General features: G+C 38.4%; 1 protein-coding gene and 1 long non-coding RNA gene across 4 annotated transcripts in view; one reads left to right on the top strand and one right to left on the bottom strand.

The window, feature by feature from the left end:
- LOC115280974 overlaps nt 1-21,800 on the top strand; it is a 55,921-nt gene that overhangs the window by 7,981 nt on the left and 26,140 nt on the right. The window contains exon 1 of one of the 3 annotated variants that reach the window (XR_003904021.1): nt 18,435-18,689. The exons of 1 other annotated variant lie outside the window; for it this stretch is intronic. This is a non-coding gene — a long non-coding RNA (uncharacterized LOC115280974). Of the gene's footprint in view, nt 1-18,434; nt 18,690-21,800 lie in introns of those variants that run through there. One more of the 3 variants, XR_003904014.1, reaches the window with a different exon arrangement.
- The window catches only part of C2H7orf31 (chromosome 2 C7orf31 homolog), a 42,320-nt gene that overhangs the window by 548 nt on the left and 19,972 nt on the right, over nt 1-21,800 (bottom strand). The window contains exons 4-10 of the mRNA XM_029926152.1: nt 20,022-20,093; nt 17,933-17,962; nt 14,714-14,895; nt 11,105-11,193; nt 4,329-4,503; nt 3,952-4,043; nt 3-551 (exon numbers count right to left, since the gene is read on the bottom strand). Coding sequence (XP_029782012.1) covers nt 3-551; nt 3,952-4,043; nt 4,329-4,503; nt 11,105-11,193; nt 14,714-14,895; nt 17,933-17,962; nt 20,022-20,093 — 1,189 coding nt within the window. The remainder of the gene's footprint in view (nt 1-2; nt 552-3,951; nt 4,044-4,328; nt 4,504-11,104; nt 11,194-14,713; nt 14,896-17,932; nt 17,963-20,021; nt 20,094-21,800) is intronic.

The raw sequence follows: 21,800 nt of genomic DNA, 5'->3' as shown, positions 1-21,800 counted from the left end.
AAATCAAAAGCTTCCAAGTCTGGTTTACTTTCTAAAACAGTAGGCTTGCTAAACCTAACAGAGTTTTGACACATAGTACACGGGCCACGTATGGCAGGTTTAAGATGCTCATACTGAATGTAATGGTTTGGGCTATAGCAAGATGTAGGTTGGGGTCTTAATGCCAGCTGTCTCCAGTACAGATCTTCTGTCTTTGTCGTATCCGTGATTTTTGGAAATGCTTTTATGTCGCAAAAGTTCGTCAGATCTCTTGTTGGGTAACAAGGTGAGGGTGCATAGGTAGATAGCAAGCTTAGTTCTGCCTTAATCTTGTCTTCAATTTCCTGTTTTTTATGGGTGACACCCGCCAGCGTGTTATCACTAAGTCCCATCATTTCTGTAGAACTGGGTACAAAGGTATGAAAATTGCACGAAACTCTGGGGGTACACTCCGGACAGGAATGTGGTCTTTGCTGAACAGTAGCCTCCAGGGGACGTCGGTCCTGAAGCAGCCGAGCAATTCGTCCTTCTAGGGGTCTTGGAGGTTTTAAGACAGGGTGGAATTTTTCTTGCTATAGTGGTGGGATAAAAAGGAGAAAATCAGGTAATAAATCTGGCATTGTAAGAGTATCGCCACAATGGCAGGTCAAATTTGTACCCATTTCACTGAGTAAGTGTAGAATGGGTGGAGGAGTGCACATTGCATTGTTCACTTATTTGTTTACTTATGTATTTATTTATTCAAAGACATTGACATTTGGGTCCTAATAAACACATTTTTCTCTTCTGTTGGTTTTTCGATAGGGAAAGGGGGTGTTTTTACTTGGCTATAGAAAAATTCCTCTGTGTAGGAACTCTGCTTTCAAATGTTCAAAGATGCAAAAGAATCACTGGCCAGAATTTCTGCCATCCCCAACAGATGATGTTGATGGTTATGTGTGGTTATTTAAATTTCAATGAAAGCCTTCCAATGCAAAGGCTTTCAATTGTCTGTTGAATTAGAATCAGCCTTCGAGCAGGGAGAAATGAGATTCCTAAGCTTGATTGACTGAGACTGTGATTCAGAGGTTCTGCAGTGGGGCTCAGAAATCTGCTTTTTTTTTTTTTTTTAAGTTTATTTATTTTGAGGGGAGGGAGAGAGAGAGAGAGTGCAGGCATACAACCTGGGTGAGGGGCTAAGAGAGGAGAGAGAGAATCCCAAGCAGGCTCCACACTGCCGGATGTGGGGCTTGAACTCGTGAACTGTGAGATCGTGACCTGAGCTGAAACCAAGGGACGGACGCTTAACTGGCCGAGTCACCCAGGTGCCATACAAATCTGCTTTTTAAACAAACATCTTGGGTGGTGCTGAGGCCAGTAATGTGCTGTGCTTAAATAGTGGTCTGCTTTTTGAGATATTTTACAAATATTATGAGTCATGCCTGGTAACTGCAAAAGTAGTGTATTTAAAAGTCAATTAATAGATATATGTCTGTGGGGGGACAGAAAGAAGAGGGAAGAGTTGATTAGAAACGGGCATGAGGACACTTTCTGGGATGATGGTAATATTTAACGTGCTGATAGGTGTTTGGGTTACAAAGGCGTATGTGTTTGTCAGAACTCAGTGAACATACACTTAAAATATATCCAATTCCATTGAATATGTGTTTTGCCTTAAAATAAAAGCTGTAACAGATTCAACTCTGTTTAATGATATGCATGCTGATTGTTTAAGGGTGAAGAATCCTAATGCCTGCAATTTCTCTGAAATGCATAAAACATAATAAAGTGTATTGACGGCTGGTGAGATGGATAGATTATGTGTTAAAGTAAGTATAGCAAAATGCTGATGGTTGAATCTAGGTGGTGGGTGTATGGATGTTAATTGTAAAATTATTTCAACATTCCATATCTATGAAGATTTTTAAGACCATATGTTGAAGAAAAACTGGAAAAGAATGGATGGATGGTGATGATGGAATTGATCACAGAGGCAATAAAAATGAGAGTGGTGAGAAAACAGTAACTGGAGTTTGGATGTAGAAAACAAAACAGACTCAGGAGTGTCTTCTTGGATCCTAATTTGTTCTGAGTTGGAATTTCCATCTATTATTAACAAATCTGTTATAAACTTTAGCTAATCAGGTTTGAGTAGATATGCCAGCTTTTTGAAATACTTTAATTTGTCATAAACAAAAAAAACCTAGGGTATGTCAGATCCTCCTTGGACAGGACCCCTTTACGCAAGAAGCAGTTTTTAGTATCTTTATTTCATTCTATGACAACAAAATACTTCATACACTTACTACCACTAAAACATACCTTCAGAGTCTGTTATTCATGTCTTAGAAACCAGCGAGAGTCAATAAAGCTTACTTTCATTTATTTTTTTAAAGTTATTTATTTTGAGAGATAGAGCACGTGCAAATATGCACAAGTGAAGGAGGGGCAGAGAGAGAGGGAGAGAGAGAGAGAGGAAGAGAGAGAATGGGAGAGGGAATCTCAAGCAGGCTCTCTGCTGTTAGTTTGGAGCCTGATGCAAGGATCGAACCCATGAACTGTGAGATCAGTCAATACCAGAGCCAAAACCAAGTTGGAAACCTAATCAACTGAGCCACCCGGGCACCCCTAAAACTTTTAAACTTTATGTTAGGCATATTTTATGTTATTATTAATAAAAATTTAGTTGATTTACTTGCACGATAATTTTGCATATAATATATGTGACAAACATCCTTTGTATAACTGTACATGTATTTCTTTGTAAAAAGGATAAAGCTGCTTCCTGAGGGGTTGGACTCTACTGGGTCAAATCTGTGAAAATCTGGATAGCTGTGAATACACTTGACAATGTCAGAATATATGTATAGTGCTTTCTAGCCTTAGAGAATATTTGTTGCAAGTGAAAAGTGGAAAAAAAAAAACCTTCAGGGAATGATAAAGTACAGTCTGTGTAACTACTTAAGGTATTATGAATTTTTATCACCTTGGGAAATACCAAAGCTAATATAACTGTGTTCAGTTCAGTCTAAAAAGTTCAGATTGAAATATCTTCCAGTTGTTTTCTATGCGTCTTTCCACAGTTCATGTCTTTGGAAATAACTAATTTTATTTTAAAACCTTTTTCCTTTAGAGGATAAAATCTAGGCCCCAAATAAAACAAGATATATGTATATTGTTATTTTATTTCATGTATATATAGGTAAGCCAACAGACTATAATTTCTGTCACTAAAGGGCTTAATCATTTCTTTCAGGTAATTTCACATAATCAATTAAGAAATTTGTATTAATATTTGCAGAGAATTTATTGACTTTCGATTGTAATTCAGCCAATTCTCAATCATTGTGGATATCAGGCTTTATCTCTTCAAAGCAGTGGTAATGTACAAGATATACAAGTATATAAATATTCATAGAATTTATTAAGAATCTCATTAAATTACAAGGTAACCCTTTGTAAACCTATTCCTTTGTAAATTTTAGCGAGAGTAGCATAGTAGAAAATCTTATAAAAAAAAAATCTCAGTGGGCACCTGGATGGCTCAGTTGAGTAAGCTTCCCACTCTTGATTTCAGCTCAGGTCATGATCTAACAGTTCATGGGTTCAAGCCCTGCATTGGCTGCACTGACAGTGCAGAGCCTGTTTGAGATTCTCTCTCTCTCCTTCTCTCTCTGTTCCTCACCTGTTCATGTGCTCTCGTGCTCTTTCTCCTAAAATAAAGAAATAAACTTAAAAAAAAACACAACAACCTCAAAACGCTGGCACTGGGAATAGGAAAAGAAACCTCGCTTGTTCTTTGAAATAGTGGGCAAATGTATTTAAATCAGTTCAAATCAATTTAAAACTAACTTCTATAATGAGTTAAATTTCCTCTTCGTTAGCTTGGTCACCAGTACTCTTGAAGCAAATAAAAAGTGGGTAAAGCAAGAAGGAGCCTAACACCTGGATACATTCCCCCTAAATAACTGAAAATTAATTGCAATTACTTACAGGGTCTGGGTCAAATCCTATCTGTCCAGTTAACTCTGCTACCTCCTTTTCATGGTAATCATCCAGTTCCAGGGGGTTCATGGGCCCCAGACCTTAATGGAAACATCACATCTTATTACTTTGTTAGTAGAAGTGAAGGATGGCTCTTAAATGACCTTTTATAGAAAAACTTACCCATTTCCCTGTGTAATATAATTAGGATGAATACATTGAAAACAGTTTTATCTCCCAGTTTCCCGCTAAGAAAAGCTTACCACTCAGCCTAATTTCTATTAGTCCTCAGGTTAAAACAAGGAAAAATATTAGAAGATGCGAGCTTGTAACAGCTTTTGTCAAATGTTCTAATTTTGTTCTTTTTACTTGTATTAAACTCATACCTGTAAAATCATGAGCGTATGAAGTGATCCAGTGGGACTTCTCAAGATTTCTTCGTATGTTGGCTTCTTTTAGAGAGCTAATCGTGTCCCACGAGTTTAAACAAGTGTTAGGAGCAAAGGTTTTAGGAGGTTTTGGGTAGAATACTGGCTTGTTCTTATCAACACATTTAGGGAACTAGAATATGAACATCAAAGTTTATTGTTATTAATGCCATCTAGTAGAATAAAGGCTATTCACTACCTTAGCAAGAAGGAGTATAAAGGAAATTCTAGGCTGACATCAGATATGATTTTTTCGTCATTAATCACTAATATTCTGCAACTTAATCATATTTAGAGTTAAATACAATATTTTATCAAAAGAATGATGAGCTCTTTTCTAAAAGTTTTTGCCTTAGCAGGGACTCTGTCTGATAACGTACCTTGGAGAAATGTCCCTGAGACTACTCTATCTCCAGTAAAATTTTATTAGAGATAAAAGGGTTCTGAGGTACTCCTTTGGGTAAGTTCAGCCAAAATTGTGTGTCTTCCACTTCTCTTTCCTCGCCTGAAATGGTACCATTTGATATATTTTATGGATTTCCGATGAAGTTTAAGTCACTCAAATTCAAATGAAAATTTTCCTTCTGTCAATATAACTGTTTACAATGGAATTTATTTTGTATTTTCAAAGGGAGATATATGAAAAAGTAAATGAATGAATAAGTTTCATTGCAGTCTGTTTGGCTATTTAGAAATTCACCTTTTTCTCAGATTGATGATACTCAATAAATATTTACTGAGCGCCTATATGTATAAGGTAGTGGCAGGGAACAGGGTTGGATCAGAAACAAGTCATCCAGGGATGTATTGGCTAAAAGGAGAGATAAGAGTGGATATAAGTGAGTATAAGATGGAAAGTAACTGTTATAAAAGAGGTTAAGAAAGAATTATTTCTAAGTTCTGAGGAGGGAGAGATTGATTCTATCTGAACAAGGAAGTAGGGCAGGGAGTAGAGAAGAATGGAGGAGACAAGAGCCCATGTTATGTCATGTGACAGAAAATAGGCCTTGAAGGACATGCAGAGATGGGGAGGCCGAAGGAACAGCAAGAGCAGAGGTATGGATGGTGGTGGAAAGCATGGAATTAGCTTGTGTAAGCACTATGCACTTGTCCTGAACGAGGCCTAGGCCTAGGTCCTAGGGCTATAGTGAGATCCTACATTCGATTAGTCAAAATAGTTTATTTTATTTTATTTTTATTTATTTATTTTGAGAGAGAGAGCGAGCAAGTGAGTATTCACATCTGTGCATTCAGGGGATGGGTAGAAAGAGATGGGGAAAGAGAATTCCAAGCAGGCTTCACGCTGCCAGTGTGGACCCCAATGCAGGGCTCAATCCCATGAACCTCAAGATCATGACCTGAGCAAAGATTAAGAGTTGGCCACTTAACTGAGCCACCCAGGCACTCCTAAATATTTTAATTTATAAATTAAGCAAATAAACTAAATGTGTTCCATTCTCCTACCTTGACAAAATACCTTCATGACAACTTGGAAGACCAAGTTCAAATTTAGACTTATTAGACTGTAGTGGGACATGGTGGTTCAGAAAGAGCTACTGCTGGCCCCTGGCCTCAATATCACTTGATGCTTTCTTCCTACCCCCAATTCCATCCCAAATGATGAAGTGCCTTATAGGTAAGGGTAGCCTGGTCCTCAAGCTCAAGCTCCAGTATACTGATTACTTCTGCTTTCAGCAGACAGCCATCACTTGGCAACCCCTTTGGCCTAGTACTGGCTTGGCAGCCCTGTCAACTCTGAGAGGACGGACCTGGGGAAGAGACCTCATGAAGGCCCTAGTACCTCATTCAAAGCCATTCTGCTAGGGAATCTGCAGTCTCACATCCGTCTGGGGTGGGAGCCTGGGGACCATGGGCTGTAGATGGACATATCCTCTTGTTCCCATAAACATCCTGTCCTATAAGGAGGGGGGTAGCCAGAGGATGGCCAGAGCTGGGCCCTAAAGGTGTGGGTCCTTCTAAAGCTCCTGGACCTAAGGATGATGCTGATTATAGCAACTCTGTGAGGTTGGAGGGATCCCCATGTTCCATATGTAGAATAGGCATGGTAAAAGGCACTTGTTAGAAAACTGTCTAAAGTATTCAATAACCACCTCTATAAACCTTTAACTAACATGCGGTTTGCTTATTCAGAGCTAAAGAAAGCCCTCTCTGTTCTCTTTATAATTTGCAAGGCCAACTAAGAGCTAAGGACTTTTTTCAAATATTGTTCTGAGGGGCTGGATTAATCTTGTGTCTTAATCTAGTTTACAGCCGCCTGGCTAGCTCAGTCGGTAGAGCATGAGACTCTTAATCTAGTGTACGTTAACAGCAGTGATCTACTGAAATGCAGGTAAGGGCACAGAGGAAGAAAATAGGGAAGGTGAAATTTTATTGTAACCTGTGATGTTATGGGAAGTGGAGAGTTGGCCAGGTTTCAGTATAGAGATGGAACTGTCCTAGGAATGGAGAATATATCTCTAGGAGGGGGATGGGCGCTTTAGATTAGAAAGATGGCAGGTGGTTCAAGAAGGAAAACTGCACTCCTCTGTGAGAATGATATAGGTGGGTCCTCTGCAAGGAAAGCCAAAGGTCTTTCCAAATACAGATACGGAAGACTGGATAGCAGGCTCAGTTAGGCTTTGAAAATGGTTTGTTAAAATATTTCCAAGGTTAGGGAAGTTTATGGCACTTGACCTCTGTGGTTATTATATTTCATGTTACTCAAAAGATGATTACAAAGTAGATGTTTTCCTAAGGAATATTTTCATATTGCAAATGCTAAGACCAGAAGCTTTAGCTCTTGAGAAATAGAACAAAAAAAATCTTTGGCCATTTGAGGAAGTGGCAAAAGCAGTCCAGAAAAGTCAAATATTTGAACCTATCTGTCTGCCATTTATAAAAGGAAAATGAATGTTCTGACTGGCATAATGGCTAGAGATGGCGAGTGAGCAGAGGTCACCGAGGAAAGAGAAAGGTAGCAGGAGAGACCATGGCTAGAGTAAGGACAGTGCAATGATTGGTGACTCTGGTGGGGAAAACAGGGCCAGGCCAAGGAGATCAAAAGGTAGGGCGGCTCTGGGGACTGGGTGGGAAAGAGGGACCTAGATTTCTGTGACTCTTGCGGCACAGGCTTCATATACGTGGAATGTGAAAGGATGAAAACAAAATGACATTTAAAATACTATTAAAATTAAGGCCCAGAACTTAATTTTTAAAAGGTTAAACTTTTATTTCGAATATTCCCCTTTCCAAGACCACCATTTCTTAATGTTCTATGTCAAAGTTTTATAATCATTGGAATAATAACATTGTCAGAAGCTTACACTTATTATAAGCCTGCTGTCTGCTAATATGATGCTGAGTGCTTCTACATGCATTTGATTCTCAAGACAACCCTAGGACGTAGAGATTATGATTATTTCTGTTCTATCTATGGGGAAACTGAGGTATTGAAGAATTAAATATATTATCCAGGGTTATATGATTGATCAAATTTATTTCCTGTTTTCTTTTTAAAAATTTTTTATTTTTTTAATGTTTATTATTATTATTATTGTTTTTGAGAGAGAGAGAGAGAGAGAGAGAGAGCGAGCGAGCGAGCATGAGGTGGAAAGGGGCAGAAAGAGAGGGAGCCACAGGATCTGAAGCAGATCCAGGCTCTGAGCTCTTAGCACAGGGACAGAAGCAAGTCTTGAGCTCAGAAACTGTGAGAAGTCACATTTAACTGTCTGAGCCACCCAGGCGCCCCAACAGTTGATAAATTTTAGAGCCAGGAGCTGAGCCACTTTAAAATTTATACTCTTTAGAAAACTTTATTGTAAGTTTATTTATTTTTGAGAGAGAGACAGAGTGAGTGAGCAGGGGAGGGGCAGAGAGAATCCCAAGCAGGCTCTACGCTGCCAGCACAGAGCCCGAAGTGGGGCTTGAACTTACAAACCGTGAGATCATGACCTGAGCTGAAACCAAGAGTTGGATGCTTACCCGACTGAGCCACCCAGGTGCCCCTGGAATTACTTAAGTTCTTAGTGTCCCTCTGCCTCCTCCTACCCTCAGAGAATGCTGATTATAATTATGTAATTGATTATAACGTGGGTCAGGTTCAGCCTGGCAACTGTTATTTCTAAAAACACCCCTGGCGATTCTAATGTGCAGCCAGGGTTGAGAACCACTGCTCCAACAATAGGAAAGGTAAATACTATACGAAATATTCTCCTTTACCAAAAAAAGAACATTGCAGATACAGTTGAAGCCTGCTTGGCCACTCTCCCCAGTGAAGGGGTGAAAGGCAGAGAAGGACAAGAAGAGGTATCATCCTAAAGGGGGAAAAATAGATGAGTCATGAGATACCTGCCATCAAGCCCAGGATCAATTTTATTTTTATTTATTTTTCTGCACAGTGAAGTGCCAAACTTGATTAGGATTAGGGATAAACCAGAAGAATGACTGAAAGTTTAAAATTAATATTCTAAGAGATTGGGGCGCCTGGGGGGCTCAGTCGGTTAAGCAGCCGGCTTCAGCTCAGGTCATGATCTCACAGTGTGTGGGTTCGAGCCCTGCATCGGGCTCTGTGCTGACAGCTCAGAGCCTGGAGCCTGCTTCGGATTCTGTGTCTCCCTCTCTCTCTGACCCTCCCCTGCTCATGCTGTCTCTGTCTCTCAAAAATAAATAAAAAACATTAAAAAAATTTTTTAAAAAGATTAGAAGAGATTAAGAAAGTTGGATTAAACATTGGAAGAAGAGTCAGATAAATCAGTCAAAAGTATTTACATACAAAGTGCTGTAGGGAATATAGATATAAAATATTCTGTTTTCAAAGAGCTTATAATTGAGTTGATAAGATAAAACACATGTAAAAAGTTAGTGGTTATAATAATTGTTGTAGAAACTCAAGAGGGGAAACCACTTCTGTTGGAATAATAATGCTTATAAATTATAGCACTTTCTATTTTTTGAAGTGCTTTCATAGCCTTCATATAATCCTCATATCCTGTGAAGTCTGTAGGACAGATTTTACTGAGATTTACAGGTATATTTTATTAATGTAAGCTCAAAGAAGAGAAACAATATTTCTAATATCACCAAGAGAACAAGGTATAGAAATAACTAGAATGCAGGTCTCACTTTCTGCTCTGCAACAGCAACAACAAAAGTTGAGCCGACCCTTGAAGAATTAGCAAGTTTTGGATAGGCAGAGAGCCCGTGAAAGGAGAGCATTCCAAGAGTGGGAGGTGGTCATCTACACTGTCCACAGACCAGCGGGCTGAGCCCGGCTCCAGGAGGAAAGTAAGGCCAGCCTTGGGACTTACACTTAGGTAAAGGAGAGCTAGTCAGGATTGTTGCAGAGGGCTCTGATGAGGACTGCGGCATTTTCAGGAGCAGGAGGAAGTGAGGGAGACTGAAAGAAGAAAACTAAATCACAGAATTGGAGACTTGGGCCATAAGAACGTATAATGATGGAATGGTCTCTTGAATGACTTCTCTGATTTCTGGGTTACTTTGATAGCAATTTTTTTTTAGAGAGTTTTTTTTTAAGTTCATTTATTTTTGAGAGACAGAGAGAGACAGAATGTGAGTGGGGGAGGGCCAGAGAGAGAAGGAGACCCAGAATCGGAAGCAGGCTTCTGGCTTTGAGCTGTCAGCACAGAGCCTGACACAGGGCTTGAACTCACAAACCATGAGATCATGACCTGAGCCGAAGTCGGATGCTTAACCAACTGAGCCACTCAGGAGCCCCTACTTTGATACACATTTTGCTTGAAAGAATTAAAGAGGTCCAGTATGATAGATGATTCTCTAAGGATTTTTCCTGATGTATAACTTTACAAAAAACAAATAGGTAATTGTGTATTTCATAGATGACTGTGTGACACCACGGTGACCATACTCTGGCATGCCACAGTGGTTATCCCAAGTAAAATTCAAATGTCCCTAGCCTGGCATACTTATTTCTTGCCTACCTCATAAATTGTTAAATGCAAGCAGATAATATATGGGAAACACTTGGTACTGCCTCTCACAAATTGATTGGTCAATGAATGTTGGCTATTATAATTTTCAAATATGTACAGATCTTTTTCTCCGTGATTAAAATTTTTCTCTTCCTGCCCATGTGGAGTCATAGTACAGAGCTTAAGAGCAGACACTGGAGTCTGACAACCTTGAGTTCAATGATTATGAGACAGCTACACACTCTCTGAGCCCCGGCTTCCTCATCTATAAGATGGGGATGGTGATACCAACTGTTTTAAGTTACTGTAACGGAGGCTAAGTGAAGCACTGTATACCCAGGGTGGTCAGCGTGTAGCACGTTCTCAGTACACGGTGGCCACTGTTTTTTTTTAACCTTTGATTCTATGCAAATATAATGGTTGGGACAATAAATTGCAAATCTTTCTGAAAATTTTTCATTTACCCTGTATATATTTGGAGTTACTTAAATCACTGTGAATTATAAGAATAGAGTTGGGGGATGCACAGTGAGTGGAATGTAGCCCTCCGTCTTCTTTTGTGGGGAGGATTTTTTTGTTGTTTTGTTTTTTTGGTAATTGTGGAAATGTTACATAACTTCCCAAAGTATGTGATATCAGCTAAGAAAAAAAAATGTGAATCATGGTCAACATCTCAAATTTTTTAACCAGATAGAAAATAAAACAGTCCACCTTTTGGGTTTTCGTAAATGTATAGAGCAAAAACATTTGTCACTTTGTTTTAAACATATATTTAAAGATACTTACATCATAATATACACCCTGACCTGGCCAAATCAAGGCTTTCTTCTTTGAATCCATTGGAAGATCAAGCAGTTCATATCTGTAAGGATGACCTGAAAATTCCAGGAAGAGTGCTGTTATCCTGAATATGCAAGAACGGTTTTCTATGAAGGGGATTATGGGGTGCAATAAACAGAAACAAGGTGATCAGAGGTAGAGAGGAATGAGGCGCATTTTAGCTAGTGTAGTATAGCTTTGTTTGAATTCTTGCTCCTTTTAATGAGCAAGCAGCACGTGGGCCACACACAGCGACAATGAGCTCTAACCCAAGTGCTGTCAGCAGTATGAAGAGGCACTGCAGCTGCACCTTTCTTGTTGACAAAAGGCATTCTTAGGTAAGTTGTTAACTTTTATTTAAAAAATTTCCCGGATCTTTCTGGTCTCTGAAAGCTTAGCAAATACATTTCTTTCTATACTACTACTTGTTTTGGGCTTTCCCTGCCTAAATATCAAGAAGTAGCATTGCTTAGCAAAAAGGTACAGAAAGAGAACATTTTAAAGAATGCAGCTTCTTTGGTATTAGTGGTAGTTTGATCAGCTTTATCAAATATAGCATGGCTTTGTTATACCCAGATTTTAATATCGCCCCCAAAAAACCAGAGACCACCAGGGAGACCGAATCACGCATGCAAAAGCAAAGGGCTTTATTATGGGCTTATATAAGCACAGACTCACAGACTCCACCAACACACTGGGTCCATGTGGAGCAGCCTCGAACAAAGGTGGGGTAGGGCTTTTATGAATTTGGGAAGGGGGAGTTACAGGAAATTGTGACACAGGTACAGGGGTCCAATCATTATAGCATCACATCATTGGCAGTAACTTTAACCAATGACAGAGTGGACCCAGGACCCTCATGTAGGGGGTGACTAGCCTTCTAGGCTTGCCCTTAGAAATGTTAAGGGTGTTAGCTGGCCTTTCCTGATTGGGTGTTACAAGGGTGGTCCCTTTTGCCTTGGGCAATGTGTGCCCTTCTATTGTCTCATGGAGTCAGTTTCAGACCTGCATCCTTACAGCTTCCTCTGCTCCTATAGTAAGTCCCACATCACAGAATGCTCTGGGGCGCCGGGGTGTCTCAGTCAGTTATGTGTCTGACTCTAGATTTTGGCTCAGGTCATGATCTCCTGGTTTGTGAGTTCCACACTGGCAGTGTGGAGCCTGCTTGGGATTCTCTCTCTCTTGCTGTCTCCCCCCTCCCTCAGTTCACTCTCTCTCTAAGTAAACTTAAAAAAAAAATAAAAAGAATGCTCTGAATGTCCATCTTCATATGTAATAAGAACAAAGGCTGGCGTGTACTGGACATTTACTGTGAGCTAGTACTGTACTACATATTTTATACATACTCACATTACTATGAGGAAGGTACTAGTACTTCCACTTTAACAAATGAAGAAACTGAGGCACAAAAAATAAGCAATTTGCCTAAGATCACACAGCTAGTAAGCGGAATAATTCAAACTCAGGCGATCTGGTACTAGGACACTCTTAACCTATGTACTATGTCTTTCTATTGAAGAGTTAAAATAAGTGTAAAAAAAAAGCGCAGAAAACCTAATGTGGTAGTAGTTTTAGGAAAGGTATTTAAAAATTTTTTTTTAATGTTTTTTTATTTTTGAGAGAGAGAGAGCGCGCGCACGCGAGAGTGCAAGAGGATGAGAGAAGGTGGGGCAGAGAGAGGAGACCCAGAATAAGAAGCAGGCTCTAGGCTCTGAGCTGTCAGCACAGAGCCAAACACAGGGCTTGAACTCACCAACTGCGAGATCATGACCTGAACTGAAGTTGGAGGCTTAACCAACTGAGCCATCCAGGTGCCCCAATATACTCATCTTTTTAAAGTCCTGTAAGAGTGACTAACTGGTCAGGACAGGTAGATGCTTGGAAGAGTGGACAATTATGGTGGTAACATTTCTTTAGTCTGTGACCTACAGCTGCACTGAAAAGTGTTTAAAATTTTTTTAAACTTTTTTAATGTTTTTTATTTATTTTTGAGAGACAGAGAGAGACAGTATGAGCAGGGGAGGGTCAGAGAGAGAGGGAGGCACAGACTCTGAAGACAGGCTCCAGGCTCTGAGCTAGCTGTCAGCACAGAGCCCAACGCAGGGCTTGAACCCACAAACCGTGAAATCATGACCTGAGCTGAAGTTGGACACTTAACCAACTGAGCCACCCAGGTGCTCCTGAAAAGTGTTTTTATAATTCTGTACACATTTCTCTGATTTCTTGTTAACTCTACGCACTTCACGTAATTTAAGAAATTATCTAATTCAGGGATTGAAAAAATAAATTAACTTTGACACTTTGCCTAATAAGATCATACAAACTTCAACTGTTTGGCGTCCTATCTGGTAGTTCTTTTGCACAACTCTGCCCACCCCAACCTCCTCATGTATTTACATGTATATATGTATGTATATGTATCACTTAGCATTGAGTGTATGTATGTACGTATTTATATATCCATATATTTGATACAGATTTTACTACCTTTTATCAATGATTGGACTGAGAGGTAATGGAAAAATTCAGTATGTAGCACACATACTGGAATCATTATATGGATGCAGAGTAATAAAAGAGTGACTGCTAATACTTATCTCTGGTATCTATGAAGTAGGTGCTAATATTCCCATTTTACAGATTGGCAAGTGGAGATAGAGAAGTTAAACTTTTTTCTATGGTCCATGGGGAGTGAGTGGTAGAGTGGCAGAGCTAGAATTCTGCCCATGCCATCTGATGCCAAAGGCCATGCTTTAAACACTCCACTGTGATATCTCTCAAAATATTACTATCTTCTAGTAAGATACTGAGATTGATATAAATGAGGGCAAACATTTGGGTCCAAATATTTATGTACAGTGGAACTGCATTATAGGACATTTCTTAGGTCTTACCTACCTCACAGCCTAAATTCATTCAAGAAATGTTTTTCTCTGCCTAACATGCACCTTTCCTGTCACCTTCAGTTACCTCTTCTCTAGTATTTTCAGTCTTTCTCCATAGGTTTCTTCTCTGTTTTAAGAGAGCCTAACACATCTGGAAAGACCCCACTGATTGCATCTGGAAGAAAATGCCCCAAGGTATTAAGAGGTCCTAAACTGTCCCAATTACTTTCCGAGTCTTATTTCAATGACACTCTCTCAATTTCATCACAGCTACTACATCTATGTCTAGATCCTGATGCTCTGAACCAAATACTGTCCCTCATGCTGATTGCCTGAGCTAGGATGAAATTTTTAAAAGCTAGGCCATAAGAGAAAGCAGGAAGGAAATAAAAATAGAAAAAAACAGGTAGAATAAAAACAGCTAATTCCACAATGTTTGCTTTCTGCTTCTAGTATGGAAGGCTTTGTATAAAGAAGAAAAGTTAAGAGCACCTGCAGAAAATCTGACTTACTTGGTTTGTTCCAGATGATTCTAAAGCACAGCCACAGTTAAGAACAACTTTCATGATCTACTGGTGGGTCGCACTTTTGTGTCTTGAGTCCTTTGCCCTACTGTCTTTGATCTTATTAACTAAATAAAATTCAAATATGAGAAGAGTTAATACTGTTCTGATAACAAATCACATTTTACCTCTTGTTTTCAGAATCGTCGTATCATAAGGCTTTGTTGGCACAGTGGGAGGAAATGGCCGTTGGCTTCGGGCCTTAATGCCAGTGTAGAGATCCATAGGTGATGTGAAGGTCGGGAACATGGCGCCGCGTGAGATGTGTGTGTGGTAGGGGTGTCCGATTGGATATGGGGAGCAGGTTTCTCTGGGATCCAGTTGAGCAAACAAAACAGAATAGAAAGAAATGCAATTGAAAAAAAATTAATCATCAAATATTTATTGGGCTCCTTCTTTGTTCTGGTACTGCTCTCGTTCTAAGGGTACAACCGTGAGCCAAGGTCCCTGTGCTCCTGGAGTTAGCTTTCTGGTGGAATATATGGCATGAAACATGACATTGTCCTAATTTTGCTAGACAAAAATTAATTTTTTAAAATAAATCATAGCTGAACTCTTTATCTGTGAATAACTTTCACAACGAATGCAGAAGATATATGGAATCTGTAGTTTTTAGAATGCTACAGGCCGAATTTCTAGTCATTTTTGATTCCTGCCTCTTGTTTTAAGTGGATCCAGTGCTTTATTTATGGGATCATTTCTGAGCATTCAGCTTCAGTATGCAAAGTGATATCTAGCAGTCTTGCCTTGAACTTTGAACCTGGGTCATCTGTTTCTTTTAAGCAGTCAGTCAACAAAATATACTGCCTGTTTATGTACACAGTACTGTTCAGAAACCAAAAAGCCAAAAATAGCTGATAAACAGATGGGAAAAATAAAACCTAACAAGTTAAAAAGACCAGAGGGATATCATTTTACTATGATTGGAAAAACTAGCAGAGTTCCTAAAAGAACTAGCAGAGGTTTAAAAAACTGTGAGAGCTGGTAGCCAGCAAGCCCCGGCGACCCAGCCCCAGATCCGGGCGCGCTGATGCAAATCCGTACCGAACTCCGCAGGCTTGGCGTCGTGACGGGCTCTCCGAAATACCTAGCAGTCCAAGATTCTTAACAGCCTCCCGCTCTCTCACAGACACCACAAGAAGTTAAGGTTGATTTGTAAGAGAAAACGTCTAGACCTCAAGCAAAAGTCTTTTATGAAGGCCAGCTAGTTGTATGTTGTAGAAAGATTGGGTTTTCTTGCCCTTGTCACAAACTCCCTCAGCTGAACTCATTTTGGAATTGGCTGTGGCATCATCTTATTACGAATCCCTAAACACTTTCCTGATGTATTTACTTTGCTTAAAAAGCATCACATCAGTGGCTACAAGGCTTGGTACAAGACACGAGGTCATCAACTCCATGATGATGTTAGAACACAGAATCAAGACATTCGTCCCTGAATTGCAATGTCACACTAGCCTCGTAAGTGCTTTCAGGGAAGCAATATTGGCCATATACTTCATTTTATGTAAGACACAGTGATTTCTGTTTATTCTAAATAAACATTTCCATCATCCAGTTCAGTGGATTTTATAGTTAACTATCTCCCTCAAATTAACTTTCCCTTACAAATGTGCTTAAAAATAAGTGATCATTTATAGTTTGAGCAAGCTGTGAATAAAATAGGAGCGATCACATTGTTTGTTCCTGCAGAGTGTCCAGTCCACTTGTCAGGAGAGGAGGGAGTTTACTGAGGTCTAGTAAAAAGCCCGTGTTCTATGAGAAGTTCTTGTACATTCAGAGCCTTAGGGGTTGTCTCATTCACCTTCAGGTGGAGTAGTCAGGAAGGAGGGGACCTGGTTAAGAAAGACAGAGACCCTGGGGACAGTAAAGAATGAAATGAGAAAGTCCAGGGGGTCAAATACTGTGCAACAAAGACATTAGTCACAAATCGTACTAGAAAGAATGGCTGAGTAAATACAGTATAATGATTGTCTCAATCTGTGCTAATTAACTTATCTGGAGATAAGATTAATTTTGATTTTCTGGGATTTTTGCCAGTATGGTCCGATAGAGAAAATACGTAAGAACTGGTGGCAATGGGGAATCAGTGGGATTAATTTTTGAACTTCCAATGCCATGTCCCACAGACTTGATGCAGTTGAAGGAAATGGGGTATGAGTATTTCATAATATGGTCATGTCTGTCCACTGTCCTTAGAAAACATCTCAGTGGTTAATGTGGGAGGTCCTGGGACCTTGTAACTACTACAGGAGCAGGAATTATACTCAGAGGACATTGCCTTGAAATGTTGTTAACCATAAAGGTAACTAAAACAATAAAGCATTTAGGTTCCTGGCTTTGTGCTAACTGCTTTATCTCCCCTCCTTATCAGAGAAGCGGTCAGCAAGCTAAATGCTAGCATGCACCCAGAGGCCAGGGCAGGGTGGCCCTATTTGGTACTAATCTGATGTTGTTGAGGACTTCCTGACAAAGGCATTTGGTTTTCATTGTATCTTGTATCTTGTTCATCACAAAGGCATGACCAGAACATAGAGATTGACTTCTTAATTTAGAAAACAAATTCCAAAGGCCAAGATCTTATGTTAAATTACAAAAACAAAACCAAAAGAAATTCGTAAGCCATTTTTTCCCTAGGGGTTGGTCCCTCTAATAGGAAAGAAATTTGCAAAATGTGTATACATAGTTATTGGGTCCTTCTGGTTTTGTCTATGGCCAGGATTTTGCTTTGTGAAGAAGGGAAAAAAGGTGGAAGTTAGGAAGGCAGGGAGAGGCCCCAAATAATTCTGATCATTTGGGATTGAGGCAGAATTCTTTTCCCCCTAAGATTCTAGAAACGATTTCCTAGTTAATAGTATTAAGTTATATCTGGTAATGATTTAGCAAAACATATTTTACGCTAAAACTCGAAAGCTATGGACTCTGTGTCTTAAGTCTATGTACAATATGAGATTTTGTTCATTATCTTATATATATATTACAAAGGTTGTTTTTATTAAAAGATCTGATTAAAGTATGGATTTTAGTTAATAACAATGCATCTATATTGGCTCATGAATTTGTGTGTAACAAATACACCCTACTAATGTAAGAAATTGCTAATGGGGAAACTGGGTATCAGGTATATAGAAACTCTGTACTGTTTTTCAAATAATTCTGCAAATTTAAACTGTACTAAATTAAAAAGTTTATTAAGAAAGGATTAGCAGAGTATATAATTCCAGCCTGTTCTCCCACTTGTTAAAGTGTTTCATGAAAAGTCACATTTGTCCTCACATTGAGACATGGATTGCCAATGTTTTTTACTCGATTATGACAGGAAAGGAAAATGTGAAGTATATACTTACCGTACTGTTGAATTAGGTGGTTTGGGCATCCTAGAGTAAAAACAGGAAATAAATCCTAGTTTATATTAAGGACTTTTCAAAGCTTACATTGCTATTAGAAGTTTGCTTAAAAATAAACCCATATCCTATGTTCAAACTACAGTGTCTTTAAGATAACATTCTCAATTGACTTTCAGGAACATTGAATATTGACCAGTCAGGGAGATGATATCCTCATGTCTCAGTTCCGTTGATCAACCTAACGTCAGGCCTGCCACTCACCACCCATTTTGCATTTCCTATTTGCAGGAAGGTGCAGGACTGACCGCTTCTGATGATAACACGGCTCTCGTTCTTACTGACATTCACCCTCACAATCAGGCCGTAGCCAAGTACTTGGAGGCAGCCTGCCCCCGTGCATGTGGTGCAATTCCATGACCTAAAGTGTCCTCGATGTGGCCTGCTGGGACAAGATACAGAAGTACTGTGTGTGCTTTGTCCCTTTGCCCAGGATTGCTGATCTCTCATGATCGTTAAATGTTGCCCAGTTGACAGAAAGGCAGGAACGAACCTGAACACGTTTCCAGAGGCATGTTTTTTCTCAATCAGTTCATTTGAAAGTTGTGTCTTTACTAATTACTCTGAGCCCTGCCTGTCAAGAAGTAACACTGAAGCCCAGGAACAAAGTCCACGTTGGAGGACTGTCACCTACTTTTACTGGATTCAACAATTAGTTTCAGCCTCTGCAGATATTTCTCAAATATCCCAGGCATGAAAAGTGAGTAGAATGTTATCTGTTGATAGCGAAGGTCAGCAAAATCGAGTGTACCGTTTTACGTTTTGTATGTTTACTTAGAAAGTGGTATGTAAGCTATATTATGCATTGATTCTACAGTGTATTATCAACACATAATTCACATGCATCTTAACAGGTTTAGGTCTTTCTTTATTTGGACTCCAGTTGCAGGCATGGGACTGAAAAACAAAAAAAATTTGTCTTCCAGTTTACTTATGGTTGGTGTGGGGAAGGAGGGAGCAATGAATATTAATAATCCAAGGAATCCTGAGTTATTAGATTGGCTGTTATATATGAAACATTAAATCAGCATTTAAAATTTTTCTCATGTGACAAATTTAGTTATATTGACAAGTGTATAACCAATTGATTGGATTCAAAATGGAAAAAAAATTTTAATGGAAAAAATTTTAAAAAAAGGAAAGGTTTTTAGAGTTCACAGTTTGAAACAACAAAATGAAAATTAAAAATGCTCAGAGACCCAGTTCCTTGACTTAAACCAGTCCATTATTTTACTGCTGTGCTCTCTACATTTACTTTTCAATGTGTACTGATCTCAAAGGGATAAATAGGACCTAGCCACCAATTTCATGTCTTTTTGGCTCCCTCTTGTGGCTGAACTCTATATTAACTTCTTATCCGCACAGATTCCTCACAATTCTAATAGAGGTAAAGAAGTGATATTTTCATTGTTACTTCAGTGTTGTCAGTATTTTATTTTTACTAAAGCATGCTTTAGTAATATATATAGTAATAATATATATAACAAACTGTTGTATAGAGGAAAGATAATTTAATATTCTGGAAAATAATTCCTTTAAGCAAAGGATAAATTAAAAAATATTCCTTATCCGAAAAGGAGACTTAGGGAGTAACTTTATTCCAAATTATTTGTAGCTTGTCATAATGAACCTCTCCCCTCATAATATCCTGATGAAAAATTTTGCTGATGGCACTAGGGCATTTCCTATGAACCTTTTATGAAATTTAGCAGATTATTATTAGATTAACTAGGTAAAAGTCAGAGAAGTGGACCCAGATGACTTGTGTGAATTCTTTCAAACATTACTATTCCATATTTCATCCTTTTTCCCTACCTGTTTAAGTGCTACAAATTATAAGTGGGTTTTGGTTTATTTTTTAAAATTTTGTTTCTTGGCTTCTTTCATTGATGATCTCTCTTGGAAAAAAAAGAACACTTTTGTTTCCCTAAAAGTTCCCATTTGGGGGCTTTTTAAAAATTTCTATAATAACTCATTTTCACTTAAAAAAAGTTATGTGGGCCATTAGGAGGAAAAGAAACCCCAAACTTACAAAGAATCATTTCCATAGATGTCACTTTTTTTGTTCTGTGTCAAATAATAGAATTGTTCAATAGGAAGTTTTCTGAAAAGAAAAGATTAAATTGAACATATTTTAAAATTAATACAGTGATGATCAGATAGTAAAAAGATAGATTACTACAACCATATATATGTATATATGGAAATTAAGTATATGAAAAGGTAGCGTATTAAGTCAGTGGAAAAGGATTTACATTTCAATAAACAATGTAGGAAAAATCACTAGCCATTTGGAAAAAAAGTAAATTTCCATTTCATTCTATGCATAAAGATAAGTTCAGATGGATTAAAAATCTAAATAATTGGGAAAAACATACAAATATTAAAATAAAATATGTAAGAATGTATTGTTTTCCTTTGTGATGGGGAAAACATTTTAAATAAGATTTTTCTTTTAAATCCAAAACGAAATTTGATAATATCAGAAGAAAACCTTTGAAGACAGGATGGAATAGAAAAGCTGAAATGGGGTGTCTGAGTCGGTTAAGCGTCCGACTCTTGATTTCAGCCCAGGTCTTGGTCTCAAGGTTGTGAGTTCAAGCCCCACACTGGGCTCTATGCTGGGTGTGAAGCCTACTTAAAAAAAAGAAAAAAGAAAAAGCTCAAATAAAGCCAAGTTTGGAAGAAATTTTTGCAATAAAGAAATAAGGATACGTAAAGGATTACTATCTAGAATATAATTGTTGAGAACCGATAGCTAAGACAATAAAAATGGACAAAGGATAAGAACAGGAAAGGAAATGTAAATGACCATTCATAAGAAAACACAAACATAAGTACTCAACCAGAGAAATGCATTCTGATAATCAGATAACCTTTATACTTATTTGATGGGGCAAAAATTATACAGTTTGATAATATAACACAATTGGCCAAGAGTGTGGGTAAATAGATACTTTCACACACTACCATGAAAATATAAAGCATTTGGGCCATATCTCTAAAATTAAAAATATTCTTATATTGTGACCCATAACTTTCACTTAGGATTTTCTCTAGAGAAACATTTGTGCATGAGCTCAAGGAGGCCATACAACCGTACAAGAAGGATATTCATTACATATAGTTAATGTCAAAAAAAAGAGAAACAATATGAAAATGGCTATGTAATCTATGATGCATCTATATTGTTGAACACAACGAGAAATTAAAATGAATTAGATCTGTGTTTACAGTCCTTAGATTGTAGAGAGTAAAAAAGAACCAAGTTGCCTAATGCTATACATCTAGTGATTCCACACATAAACTATAAAATACATGTATGTTCAGTGGGTACATGTATAATTATATAAATGTGTGTAAAATATATAAATTATATACATGTATAGTTATATATATTATTATAAATATATAAATGAAAGGATGCATACCAAAATGATAGCAGTGGTTCCGTCTAGAAAGAAACTGGAATTGATGGGGCAGTGGTCAAAAGAGACTGAACCTTGTCTTTGATTATTTTAGAAAGTCATATTTTTAGAGCAGTTTTAGGTTCACAGCAAGGTTAAGAGGAGGTAGAGAGATTTCCCATATGCCCTTTATCCCCACACATGGCTTAGCCTTCCGCATTATTTCTGTTTCCCCCTGCAGTGGTACATTTGTTAGCAGTGATAACCTGCATGGACACATCATTATCACCTAAAGTTCACGGTTTATATTGGCCTTCTCTCGGTGCTTATAACTGTTTTGAGACACATTGTAGTGCTCACCTGTTGCTTGGGCTCCCAGCATCTTTTAAACACCCATCTTTTAT

Source organism: Suricata suricatta, chromosome 2, assembly GCF_006229205.1.
Source record: "Suricata suricatta isolate VVHF042 chromosome 2, meerkat_22Aug2017_6uvM2_HiC, whole genome shotgun sequence".
Lineage (NCBI taxonomy): Eukaryota > Metazoa > Chordata > Mammalia > Carnivora > Herpestidae > Suricata > Suricata suricatta.
Note: the sequence above shows the minus strand (reverse complement) of the source record. Positions and strands in the feature narration are given on the sequence as shown.